The sequence below is a fragment of the Microtus oregoni genome, unplaced genomic scaffold (assembly GCF_018167655.1).
Source record: "Microtus oregoni isolate MIOR12 unplaced genomic scaffold, Mior012 000062F_ref0000492, whole genome shotgun sequence".
NCBI lineage: Eukaryota > Metazoa > Chordata > Mammalia > Rodentia > Cricetidae > Microtus > Microtus oregoni.
Window position 1 is genome coordinate 10,438,636 of NW_024543872.1, and position 13,494 is coordinate 10,452,129.

General features: G+C 38.3%; 1 protein-coding gene across 8 annotated transcripts in view; it reads right to left on the minus strand.

Annotated features, from left to right (window-relative positions):
- LOC121439592 (nuclear receptor coactivator 1) overlaps nt 1-13,494 on the minus strand; it is a 222,209-nt gene that overhangs the window by 27,999 nt on the left and 180,716 nt on the right. For all 8 annotated transcript variants that reach the window (XM_041640118.1, XM_041640122.1, XM_041640121.1 and 5 more), the window contains 4 exons: nt 9,352-9,469; nt 7,104-7,272; nt 6,581-6,895; nt 2,832-2,933 (listed from right to left, as the gene is read on the minus strand). In XM_041640118.1, coding sequence (XP_041496052.1) covers nt 2,832-2,933; nt 6,581-6,895; nt 7,104-7,272; nt 9,352-9,469 — 704 coding nt within the window. The remainder of the gene's footprint in view (nt 1-2,831; nt 2,934-6,580; nt 6,896-7,103; nt 7,273-9,351; nt 9,470-13,494) is intronic.

Consider the following 13,494-nt stretch of genomic DNA (forward strand, 5'->3'; position numbering starts at 1 on the left):
GTGAGTTCACCCTAACACAGCCTGTGAGTTCACCCTAACACAGCTAGACTGTGAGTTCACCCTAACACAGCTAGACTGTGAGTTCACCCTCACACAGCCTGTGAGTTCACCCTAACACAGCTAGACCGTGAGTTCACCCTAACACAGTGAGACTGTGAGTTCTCCCTAACACAGTGAGACCTCCATTTCCAATGCACTTCTGTGTTTCTCTACAGAGTCACAGTCGTCCTCCTTCTTCCTTGTCTTTACTGTTGCACTCTGTTTAAATGAATAAAGTATGATTGAAAGTGATGCTGATTTTCTTTATTATTCTTTTCTGCAGTTCTCAAATTATTTATAATAAATAGATATTACCTTTATGCTTAGGAAAACTTATAAATGCCATTAAAATGTGGAAAACCACAAATTGGAAGATTCAGTGCCTAGCAAATTATCATTTAAAAAGAAAATAATTAACTAGAAATAAGATCATCAGCAGAAGTAAATGGAAACAGCTATTTTATATCATTATGCAGCATAATAATACTCTAGGCATTATCATAAGTGGCTTAATAGCTACACGATTATGGATGGGGAAAGAGGTGGTGAATTAGGCTGAAATCACTTTTCGTTCTCACATGAAAAGCAGCCTGGCATATCAATAATGCCTTCTTCAGAAGATGTCATTTCAGACAGAGGATCTGATTGAAGCATGCATATATATATATATATATGCATTTTCCTATATATTCCTTAAAACGAAACCTGCCAACTAGATGTTGTCCACTTTGCAAAACCCTGAAACATGGTTTTCTGACAGAAATCATGTGAATTGCTAAAGTGGGGTCTTGTTTCCTTACAACCTAGCTATTCCTACACGGGATTCAATATTAAGGTTTATAACTTAAAAGATGAAGAGACTCAAATTTGGACTCATGAAGATGCTCATATCTGTTTTAGAAGCAGCCTCATCAGCACCGCCTTTTTGATTAGTAGTAGTAGCTTCCTGAATTTGTCCCAAGTTTATCAAGATTCATTTCATGAAGAATCTAAAGATTATTTTTATTGTTTTGTTTTATTTTATTTTTAAGATTCTTTAGTTTTATTTTATGTGTATGGGTGGTCTGCCTTCATGTATGTCTATGTACCATGGGCCAGAAGAGGGGGTCAGATTCCCTGGAACTGGAGTTACAGACAGTTGTGAGCTGCCATGTGGGTGCTGGAAATTGAATCTGGGTCCTTTGGAAGAGTAGTCAGTGCTCTTATCCACAAAGTCATTATTAATCTTTAGCCCATTTTTTTTAAAGATTTATTTATTTATGTATTTTACATATATGGATGTACTATGCCTTTATGTATGCCTGTACACCATAAGAGGGCATTAGAATCCATTATAGATCAGACAAGTGTGAGCTGCCATGTGAGTACTGGGAATTGAACTTGGGACCTTTGGAATAATAACAGCGGGTACTCTTTTAAGCCATCTCTCCAGTCCCATTATTTTATTGTTTTTAATTATGTGAAAGTGTGTATATCTGTACATGGGATGTGGACATGAGTGCAGGTACTCCTGGAGGCCAAAAGTGTCAGATCCTCTGGAACTGGAGTTACAGATTCCCTGACTACAGATTCCTGTAATCTGGGAATCAAACATGGGGCGTCTGGAAGAACAGCCAGTGCTCCTATCTGCTGAGCCATCTCTCCAGTCCATGAAGGATTTTGTTTGATTATCATTCTTCTTTACAATTCTTGTCTCTCAATATTTACATCATCACCTTGGTCTAAGAAAACTTAAGTTGCTTAAGTAAAAATATTAAAAACATATGGAAGTGATCCATTCATCAAGGCCATATAGTCTGTCTTTCTTTCTTTCTTTCTTTCTTTCTTTCTTTCTTTCTTTCTTTCAAGAGTGAAACCCCAGGGATTGTATAGTTTTGCCAGCTATCCCAGATTGGTCTTAAACTTGGGGTTCTTTTGCTTCATCTCAAGTGCTTGGGATAATCACACCTGGATCCATTCAGTTCTTCTAAAAGGGTTTACTGTATTCTTGTGTGTGTGTGTGCATGTGTGCCAGACTGCATATGTAGTGGTCAGAAGACAACTTTGTGGAGTGGATGTTTTCCTTCTAGCGAATTCAGGTTGCCAGGCTCTGAGGAAATGTCTTTACCCACCATGTGACATCACTGGCCCCCAACCAGTTATTTTTAAGTGCAAAATTCTATGACTTTAGGTTTATAAACAAGGATCTTCAAAATAAATAAACCTCAGAGAAGGTAAGACACATTGCTTTTTGGGGTGGAGGGGAAAGTGCAGGGAATGGGAGGAGGGGAAGGAGTGGGAACTGGGATTAATATGTAAAATGAAAAAAGAAACTTTGTTTTTGTTTTTAAGAAATAAAATAAAAAATAAAAAATGAGTGGGAAAAGAGAGGATAATACTGGTATGAAATTATCAAAAAATATTGTGTGCATGTATGTGCAAATTTATAAAATAATAAATCAAATGTCATTATTTATAAAAGAAAAATCTTCTAAAGAAATTAAAACAAAGCCAGAAAATGCTGATGTTTAGGTTGGTCAAAGTGTATAGTTTTCTACTTGACCATCCAGTATCATGAAACAGTAACAAAAACAGTAAAATGAAACACAGAACCTTTGCCTTTAGGTGAAGTAACAGAAAGAGCATGACAAGTAGGCTACTAATTCATTGCCTACTAATTCATTCTGGAAGCAGTTTACCCCACAAACATCATTTAAAGCTGATCCCCCAGGCCATTTCAGCAGTACTCGAGCCAATGCTGAGAAACACTGCTTGTGTTAGAGAAGTTTACCAATGCCTGGCTTCTGTCTTACCTGAGGTGTGATCTGTTGCTGCATGCCTGACCTCATGTTCATGCCAACAGGAGTAGTTGCTGCAAACTGGTTCAAGATGGCTTGCCGGTTTTGGTGCATCAACTAGGAAAACGAAGACAAGAAAGGATGACACCTCCATAGGCAAACATGGCATGACACACACTTTACTTACTAATGAAAAGTTTTAGTAGTATAGGGTTAGTAACACCTCCCATTCTATTTGCCAAAAGACTAATAACTCCCACTCTCTATCAGACAGTTGTTGTGTTCGGAACATTTAAGGTAGGAAATACACATAAATATACACACGTACAACATTAGTGTACTTTTGAAAGCATGTGAATAGTTACTTAAGGGAAGTATGATATTAAATGAAAAGAATCAGCTTTAGATCTTAAAATATCATAAATGAAAAGCCGAGAACAGCCCTGAAAGGTCTGAGAGAAAATGGAAAGCCAAGGCCCCGGGCAGCACTCTCACTTGGATCTTTATATATACTTGGGGAAAATCCAACATGATATCATTAGCCAGAGAGAATTACATAAGAAACAAATGCTCTGAGAAAATGGATTATTTATTTAACTAGAAGAAGTAATCACTTTAGACCCACATTTCCCAAATTGGTGTTCTAAAGAACATTGTTCTGCAGGATATTAATAGATGTGCCAGGAAAATAGCATACTGTGCTGTAGGACGTATTGGAAATGAGGGTTACATAAGGTGAAACAGATTTATTTACTGCAGTAATTTTATGCGCCTTTAATTGGCCAAAGCACATTGTGCATCTCCAAGAAGGGGTAGACTGCAACTTGTTCATCACAAATCTTTTTTTCTGATTTACAATTATCAACATTTATTTCCCAGAATAATCTGTAGGGGACTGGTATGGAAGTTCTGTTTAGATCAGGCTGGTGTCACAGGTCTAGGCAACCCTTTACTTTATCAGATAATAATAAACTACACCTGGAAGATTTCTTGTAAATAATCTATAGATTAAAACTTTCTCCCTCAATATAATTTGGTAAGAATAATCCCTTCAAAGGGCTAGGACCAATAACATTATACTGTTGTTTTTATTATTGTTGTTGCAGTGATGAGTTCTGACCCTAGAACATGCTATGCAAGTACTCTGCTTCTGAGCTATAAGACTAGGTTCTCACTGTTACCCAGATTTGTTTTAAACTGATGGGCTCCAATGATCCTCCTGCATTGGGAGTAGCTGGTAACATAGGCATATGCCATGAAATTCAGGAATGTTACTTGATGCTTATTTAATATTTCATAACTTGTAAATTATACAAATGGATAATTGTGGATATGTTTTATTGGGCTATATATAAGAAGAAAGCCTATTAGAGTTCTATAAAAATGAAAATCCAGGAGCAGTGATTGAGTTTCTCATTGCCTAACAGTTTACCTCTTAATTCTTGATTCATTTATTTTCTGACTTACATGGATCAGAAAAAAATAAGACTATTAGAAAAGGTTGATACAATATAGAAATGTTAAAAATACAAATTTCAAGCCTAGTGGAATAAGATAAAGCATTCACAATTGCTTAAAAATAAAGATGCTTTTAAAAAGAAATCAAAGGGACTCTTGGCACCCAACCTATGCACGGACTACCCTCAAAAGATCATGACCGTAAGTATACAGAAAGAAACTTTCTGTTTGAGTCGAAAATACTTCCCACTTTGAACAAGCCTTCAAGCAAGCAGAGCCCGGCATTCTCCTCTGCTGCAGCCTCATCTCATGGATATTCTTTGCAGTAGTCTGCTCATTAGCCACCTGCCACTTTAGGAACAAATGGACGCAAACCCAGCTTTTTTCCCTGAACTGAATATGAAACATTGTTTCATTAACTCAGGAACCTGACCTCATTCCACATTGGGCCTTGCTTACTGAATCTCTAGCTTCAGGCCCTATTTTTTTAACTTGAGCTGCTTGTAAACTGCATAAGCATAACTCTACTCTTCTGACTTAGCACTCAGCACACTGCTTGCCTGTGATTCAGTGTGTCAGAGAGGCACAAACACAAACATAGGCAGTTTTGATTACTGAAGTTCCTTGTATGATCTACTATTTTTATCTTTTAGGGTACTTAGAGTAGCACTCCAAGTGTGCCTAATTAAGATGCTCAGCATTTCTACTATTACTTCCTTTTCTGAAAGTGAATGACAGATCTGGCTGTGATGACGCTCCCCCTGTGGTCTCAGCTCTTGGTAGGTTGAAGTGGGAGAATTCTGTTTGAGGACAGCCTGGGCAATGCGGACCTTGTCTGAAAAGCTAGCAAAACAAAAACAGAAACCACACCTACAACAATAACCATAAACCAGCAAGTCCAGCAAGAAGTTTTTTCTCTTTAGTACAGTTTAAGACTATGACTTTTATTTCTTTCTCTCACTTCTTAATTCATCACTGAGTGCTTTATTCAAACACACTCCTTTCCCATTTCATCTCTCCTTGTCTTCTCCATCATCATCGCCCTCTGTTTATTGAATAGAAATATGTTTACATTGTTTATTATATTTGCTGAATATAATTTATAAAGCTAGTACTCATTAAATACTACACTATATCAAGCATTGTGCTGAGAGCTTTACATTCTCTTGTTGGATCTATATGTTCTTTAGGAGGCAAAGGAATTGTCTGACTGTTTTTACATTCAGAAGCAGTTACTCTTACAGCCATTATGCCACACTGCCCTTCCTTTCTCTAGGATGTGTGGACTGAACAAAGGACAGTGAGCTGCTGGGAACGCCTTCCACCACTGTCCTAGTTTTCTAACATTTATTGTCCTTCCTGAGTTAGTACAGTTCTAGGCAATTTCTTCAAATACTTTTCTAGAAACTCAAGAAAATATACATGACCGACATCCCCTGCCATGATTCTTAGACATGGCACTATATACCATTTGCCTCTGTGCTCCTCGATGGTCACCTCCCTGTCTGTTGCTAATACAATCTTAAATATTTATAGCACTACATCAATTCATTTTCTGTCATATGAGACATTTAAATCATGTACAAGTCCCAGGTCCGCAAATGTATCTTTTATTTAATTCATAATATCACTAGATTTTAATCTCACTAACTTTAAATAACACAAATTTTACTTTGTATCAACAATCCAATGGTATTTCTTGTTCTACTTTATAAACTAAGCTACAGTTCTCTTTATTAACTTAGCAATTATGTGATATCTAATCTAAAAATAGTTTGTATCTTTAAAAAAACAAAATTATATTACCTTTAAGCTGTAATACTTTGCTACAATTAGCATTCTTTAATAAAAAGATCTTTTACTCATATCCTAGCTATCCTAGGATGGCTTTTTTAAAAATGATTTTTTAAATTTTTTTTTAAATATTTATTTATTTATTGTGTATATAATATTCTGTCTGTGTGCATGTCTGCAGGCCAGAAGAGGGCACCAGACCTCTTTAAAGATGGTTGTAAGCCACCATGTGGTTGCTGGGAATTGAACTCAGGACCTTTGGAAGAGTAGGCAATGCTCTTAACCACTGAGCCATCTCTCCAGCCCTTTAAATTTTTTTAAAATTTTATTTTACATTCCAACCACAGTTCTCCCTCCCACCTTTTCTCCCGCTCCCCTCTCCCCCAGGATAGCTTTTGAGTCTTTTACCAAGGTCTGGGAGTGGCCCAGGCACTTTCACTGCAGCGACTGACTCATCACAGAGAGCTTTGGCAGAGAAGCTGGAGAAGAAAAACTGAGAGGACAGCACTCACCTGCTGCTGTCCCTGTAACCGCTGCTGTAGCTGAAGTCGCAGCTGGTTGGGTGCAGCTGGAGGTCTGTTTAGAGTCTGCCGGGGCTGCATGCCCATGCTGGGTGAAAAGGTGCCTCGGGGAGGTGCCACTTGAACTGGCATGGTCCCCAGGGAAGGCTTCTGCCTGACCATGCCTTGGAAAGGGCCAGGGAGGCTGGCGGAAGGAGAAGGAGATGAGTATGGCTGGGGGTAGAGGGCTGGTCTTTCTTCCATCATCAGAGGGGGCGTTGCTTGCTGTGGTGGGAACCTCTCGGACAATACATCTAATCCACCTCCCTGTTGAAAGAGAAGCCAAAATATTTTATAAACAAAGTCTGGCAACAATGACATGTATGTCTACATAAATTTTCATCTGGGAGCAAGTTATCTCTAGAAAGTATTAGAATGTGTTCATTCTGAATTCATGCTCTTTGGAAGCTCATCATCCTAAGAGACCATTGATTTAAAATTACTCTGGTCACTCAGGCAAAGACTGAACAAGCACCTGGACAAGTTTGTCGATCCCCAGCGCTCTGTCTAGCTCAGCCAGCTCCGTTTCATCTTTGCCACTGAGGAAGGACACCAGTTGTTCCAGGAGGGCCTTCTCGTCGTTTCTTCCTTCTACTGTTGTTGGTGGGCAGAGAAGCTCATCTAATTGTGAGCTAATGCATTGGCTGTGGCAGCAGAAGATGAGAAAGGCAGGAAAAAAAATGATTCAATTTTAAGAGTGCAAATGCAAACACATACATATATGCACAAATCTGATTTTAGAAAGTTCTGTTATGATGCTGGCAATGAAATGTTCTATAATTAGTGTGCAGAATTCAGAGACCATGTGTTCGGATGTACGTGCATTTGTTTTGGTATGCATGTATAACCCCGTATGTGTGTAGGGTTAAGACAGCCCCCAGAGGTTGATGTTAGATGCCTTTCTCTATATGCCTTCACTTCAGTCTCTGACAAGCAGTCTCACGAATTGGCTAGACTGGCTGGCCAGTAAGACAAGAGTGCATCTTGTCTCTGCCTCCCAGAGTGGGATTATAGATCCAGCACACCCAGGTTTCAATGGGTTCTAGGAATCTGAACTCAAATCTTCACATTTACATAAGAAAGCATTTTATCCACTGAGTCATCTTTCTAGATACAAAATAATATTTAATGTATAGCTTGACTGCAATTTCCATTCTTTTGCCAACTACTGTACTTAAAATTTCCATATTCTTCATGTTCGCTTAAAGAAGTATCCTAAAAAATGAACCAAATATAATTAAGAAATGGGAAATACTTTTTGAAGATTTATTTATTCATCTATGTGTCTGTGTCTGTGAATGAGTACGTGTATGTGCACCATGACTGTGCAGATGTCTGGAAAAGCCAGGGAAGGGTGGTGGATCATTAGGAACTGAGTGGCAGGTGGTTGGGAGCCACCTGATATGAGCGCTGGGAACCAAACCTGGATTCTCTGAAAGGACAGTGCTCTTAACTGCTGAACCATTTCTCATAAAGAGTTCTTAAGAAGCCAGGTGGTAGTAGTGCATGCCTCTAATCCCAGCACTTGAAAGGCAGAGGCAGGCGAATCTCTGTGAGTTCGAGGCTATCTTGGTTCATAAAGTGAGTTTCAGAACAGCCAGGACTGTTTCACAGAGAAACCCTGTCTTGAAAACTCCCCCCAAAGAGTCCTTTCTAGCTCTCTGTTTTTTCCTCCCTCCATCCCTCTCTTTCTTCCTTCCTTCATCCCCTTTCCCCTTCCCTTCCTTCTTTTCTTTTCTTTTAAATGTTGGTTCTGGGATCCACACTTGGGTTTTCATGCTTGTTTGGTAACACTTTATCCAGTGAACCATCTCTCTAGACCTTCAGATTTATTTTTATTCTATTTATTGTGTGAATACCATTAATTACTATGACTGAATCAAAGTCAAAACAGTAAATTTATTTATGCTTTCAAAGGTGACTAAATTATCTTGATGATATAAAGTGACTATTACACACAAAAGAAATTAAGTTGAAAATTGTTTACATGCTGGTAGCTCATATACTAGCTAGTAGGTAGTGGCTCAAAAAAATCAAATTGTTCACTGATTCATAAGACAACATGCAGTCTAATCCAAACTGATATTAACCAAAGAGTAAAACTTAGGCATGTATAGAAAATAATAAAAATATAATTACATGAGCAATATGACAAAGAATTATTATTTTGAGAAAATGTAAAGGAAAACAGTTCAGATAATGTTCAAAATTCATTTTTCCTTTGATTGCCATGGATGAGATGTAGTCTGTGTTGCAAAACACAGATGCCTGTGTGAATTGAGAAATTAATTTCAATGAGAATGGACCACTGAGCAGATATATTTTCTTTCCTTACATATTCTTTCTCCAAACAAAGACAAATGATGGACAAAATAACCCACAGCTAAAAGTTTTAAAGGCAACATAACTAGTATATGAAGGCTAGTTTATCTACAGGTCTCAGGAATACATGGAAATCAAAGAAATGCAAGACACTGAAATGTAAAATGAGACCTGCACACCATATCAATCTTGTGGTGATTACAAAGTATAACTGCCTCGTGATCACACTGTAAATGAATCTGCTTGACTATGTCCTCTGGCAACCCCCTTTTAATGAAACATTCACATCAATTTATAGCTCAAAATTACTAGTGCAGACTGGAATCCAGTTTTGGGGGCAGTAGTTCCTGGCTTAGAGGCTGATATCTGATAGTGTACAAAATGTAAAGTGTCTCACTTACTCGTCTGGTTTATTCTGATTTATTGTCGTCACAGTATTATTTGCCCATGGAATCTGATCGCCTGCTCCTGGTTGTCCGAACTGGTTATCGATTGCTTCTAATTCTAGTTCAGGCAATCCTGATTGAAGAGAAAGAGCTTACTGTCACAAAAGAGGATCAGGTGATATTTCAGAAGTAATACATTATACAGGAGAGTGAGACTTCCCCAAAAATATTATTCCGATGATCCAGAGGGAAGGTGTCTACATATAATAAAAAGCGAATGAGAAAAAGGGTTTGACTCAAAACCGAACTGGGTGTTTCCTGTACACATGCTGACTAAAGGGAAGGAAGCATTGTCAGAAGTTACTATTTTAAAGATAACCTCATTTTGGTTAGCTGCTTTTTCAGCATATACCATGAAATGAGTGCAACAATCAGAAGATAAAATAGATCCACAAAAGGCAAGAGGAGACACTGAAAGACCGCTGCAGCTTGTAGGTAGAGCCCTTAGAGAAATTAGCTTAGAAAAATGCACCTCAGAAAAGTTATCTATAACTTTTAAAAATTATTTTATGTGTATGGATATTTTGTTCGCATTTATGTCTATGCACTGCATGCACTCAGTGCCCAAGGAGGCCAGATCCTCTGGAACTGGAATTACAGATGTTGTGAGTCACCATATGGACGCTGGGAACTGAACTCAGGTCCTCAGGAAGGGCAGGCAATGCTCTTGATGACTAAGCCATCTCATTTCTCTAGCCCCACGTAGAAGCTTTCTGGAAGTTTTATGGCCATCTCTAAACTATTTACACTAGGGAAAACTAAAAACAATCTAAATTCCAGAAACTCAGGCACTGATTAATGAATTACAGTAGTACAGATACTAATAATGTAAAAGAGAAAAAAGTATTCAGATTTATATTGAGGTCTTTAATCCATTTGGACTTGAGTTTTATGCATGGGGATAGATATGGATCTATTTTCATTCTTCTACATGTTGACATTCGGTTATGCCAGCACCATTTGTTGAAGATGCTTTCTTTTTTCCATTGTATAATTTTAGCTTATTTGTCAAAAATCAGGTGTTCACAGGTGTGTGGATTAAAATCCAGGTCTTTGATTCTCTGTTTTTATGCCAGTATCAAGCTGTTTCATTATTGTAGCTCTATAATAGAGCTTGATGTTTGTGGTGGTGATGCCTCCAGAAGTTCCTTTATTGTACAGGATTGTTTTGGCTATTCTGGGTTTTTTGTTTTTCCATATGAAGTTGATTATTGTTCTTTCAAGGTCTATGAAGAACTGTGTTGGGATTTTGACGTGGGGATTGCATTGAATCTATAGATTGCTTTTGGAAGGTTTGCCATTTCTATTATGTTGATCCTATCTATCCAAGAACATGGGAGATCATTCCATTTTCTGATATCTTCTTCAATTTTTTTCATCAAAGACTAAAAGTTTTTGTTGAAGCTTCCTTGGTTAGTGTTACCCCAAGGTATTGTTATTTGCTGCTATTGTGAAAGGTGACATTTTTCTGATTTCTTTCTCAGCCTGTTTATCATTTGTATAGAGGAGGTCTACTGATTTTTTTTTTTTTGAGTTGATCTTGTATCCTGCCACATTACTGAAAGTATTTATCAGCTGCAGGAGTTCCCTGGTAGAATTTTTGGGGTCACTCATATATACATCATATCATTTGCAAATAACTAAAGTTTGACTTCTTCCTTTCCAATTTGAATCCCCTTGATCTTTTTTTTAGCCAGAACTTCAAGAACTATATTGAAGAGATATGGAAAGAATGGACAGCCTTGTCTTGTTCCTGATTTTTAGTGGAATTGCTTTTAGTTTCTCTCCATTTAATTTGATATTGGCTGTCGGCTTGCTGTATATTGCTTTTTACTATGTTTAGTATGTTCCTTGTATCCCTGATCTCTCCAAGAGCTTTATCATGAAGGGGTGTTGGATTTTGTCAAATGCTTTTTCAGTATCTAATGAGATGATCATATGTTTTTTTCTTTCAGTTTATTTATGTGATGAATTATATTGATAGATTTTCATATGTTGAACCATCCCTACATCTCTGGAATGAAGCCGACTTGATTTTTCTGTTGTTGTTGTTGTTTTTTTCGAGACAAGGTTTCTCTGTAGCTTTGGAGCCTGTCCTGGAACTAGCTCTTGTAGACCAGGCTGGCCTCTAACTCACAGAGATCCGCCTGCCTCTGCCTCCCAAGTGCTCAGATTAAAGGCCTGGCTGGTGGATGATTTTTTTAAAATGTGTTCTTGGATTTGGTTTGTCAGTATTTTATTGAGTATTTTTACATCTATATTCAGAGGCCAGAAGAAGGTGTCAGATCTCTGGGATGGGAGTTACAGAACCTGTGAGAAGCCATGTGGATGTTGGGAATCAAACCTCTGGGAACATCTACTTGTTCCCTCCCTCCCTCCCTCCCTTCTTCCCTCTCTCTCTTTTTCTCTGTCCCTTCCTTTGTCTTTTTTTTTTAAAGACAGGGTTTCGCTGTGAAACAGTCCTTGCAGTCCTGGAACTCACTCTGTAGACCAGGCTGGTCTCAAACTCAGAGATCCACCTGACTCTGCTTCCTGAGTACTGGGATTAAAGGCATGCACCACCAACACCTGGCCACCAACTTATTTTTCAAGATAATATTTCTCACTGGACCTCAATTCCACTTTGGCTAGACTGGCTGGCCCACAACCTTCTGAGATTCTCTTATCATTTCCCTGGCCCTAGGTCTGGGATTACAGACATACATTACCACATGAACAAAGCCTCTTGTTTGCACAGCAAGTTCTTTATCTACTGAACTACCTCACCAGCCTGATGATGACTTTAAAAAATATTTATTTATTTTTATGTATATGAGTGTTTGTTTGCATATATATATGCATATATATATATATATATATATATATATATATATATGGATGGTGGTCTGAATGAGAATGGTCCACATAGGCTCATATGTTTAACTGTCTGGTCCCCAATTAGTTGAACTGTTTGGGAAGGATTAGGATGTGTGACTCTGCTAGAGGAGTAGTATCAATGGGGGTGGACTTTAAGGTTTCAAAAGCTCCTATCAGGCCCAGTCTCCACCCCTCCTTCTCTCTCTGCCTGCTGCCCGCATACCAGGACATAAAGTTTCTATGTATTGTTCCAGTGCCATGACTGCCTGCTTCCTGATATGATAGTCATGGTCTCACCCTCTAAAACTGTCAGCAACCCCCAATTAAATGCTTTTATAAGATTTGTCTTGCTCATGGTGTCTTTTCACAGCAATAGAACAGTAACTAAGATACACTGTCTAGCCGGGCGATGGTGGTGCACGCCTTTAATCCCAGCACTCGGGAGGCAGAGGCAGGTGGATCTCTGTGAGTTCGAGACCAGCCTGGTCTATAGAGCTAGTTCCAGGACAGGCTCCAAAGCCACAGAGAAACCCTGTCTCGAAAAAGCAAAAAAAAAAAAAAAAAAAAAAAAAAAAAGATATACTGTCTATGTGCCTGGTGCCTTTGGAGGTCAGAAAAGGTCGCCAGATCTTCAGTAACTAGTTACTTGTGGCTGTGCTGACATGTAGGTGCTAGGAATCGAGTCTGGTTCTTTTGAAAGAGCAACAAGTGCTCTTAACAGCTGAGCCAACTATCCAGCCTGAAATTTACTTCATGTAAATGCATGTAACTACAACCTTTAATTAAACTTAAGTCTAACTGTGACCTATGATATAAAAATCAAATTCTGTAGGATTCTGACAGACACAATAAACAGTATAACTAAAGCAATGATGGTAAAGTAATCACTTGATTTCTACCACTGCCTAAATCAGGACGGTGGCCACAGGCTCCCTAAAGTTGTCCCACTGCTCTACTTTAACAGCAGATCTCCAGCACTAAACCTTTTAAGAAATAAAGCCTAGAAAGAGTTAATTATGTTTCATTTTGAGAAAATGTGCATGGCTTTGTACTATCAACACCAAGCACTGCAGTTAGTTTACTTAATTCAATATTAAGGACACAGCATCTTATTTTACTAATCTTTATGAAAAATTCTAAGAGAATAAGTTAAAATATTTTCAAAACATAGCCAGACATGGTGGCCTACACCTATAATCCCAGCATTGAGAAGCTAAGGCAGGAAGTTCTGGAGTTGGAAGG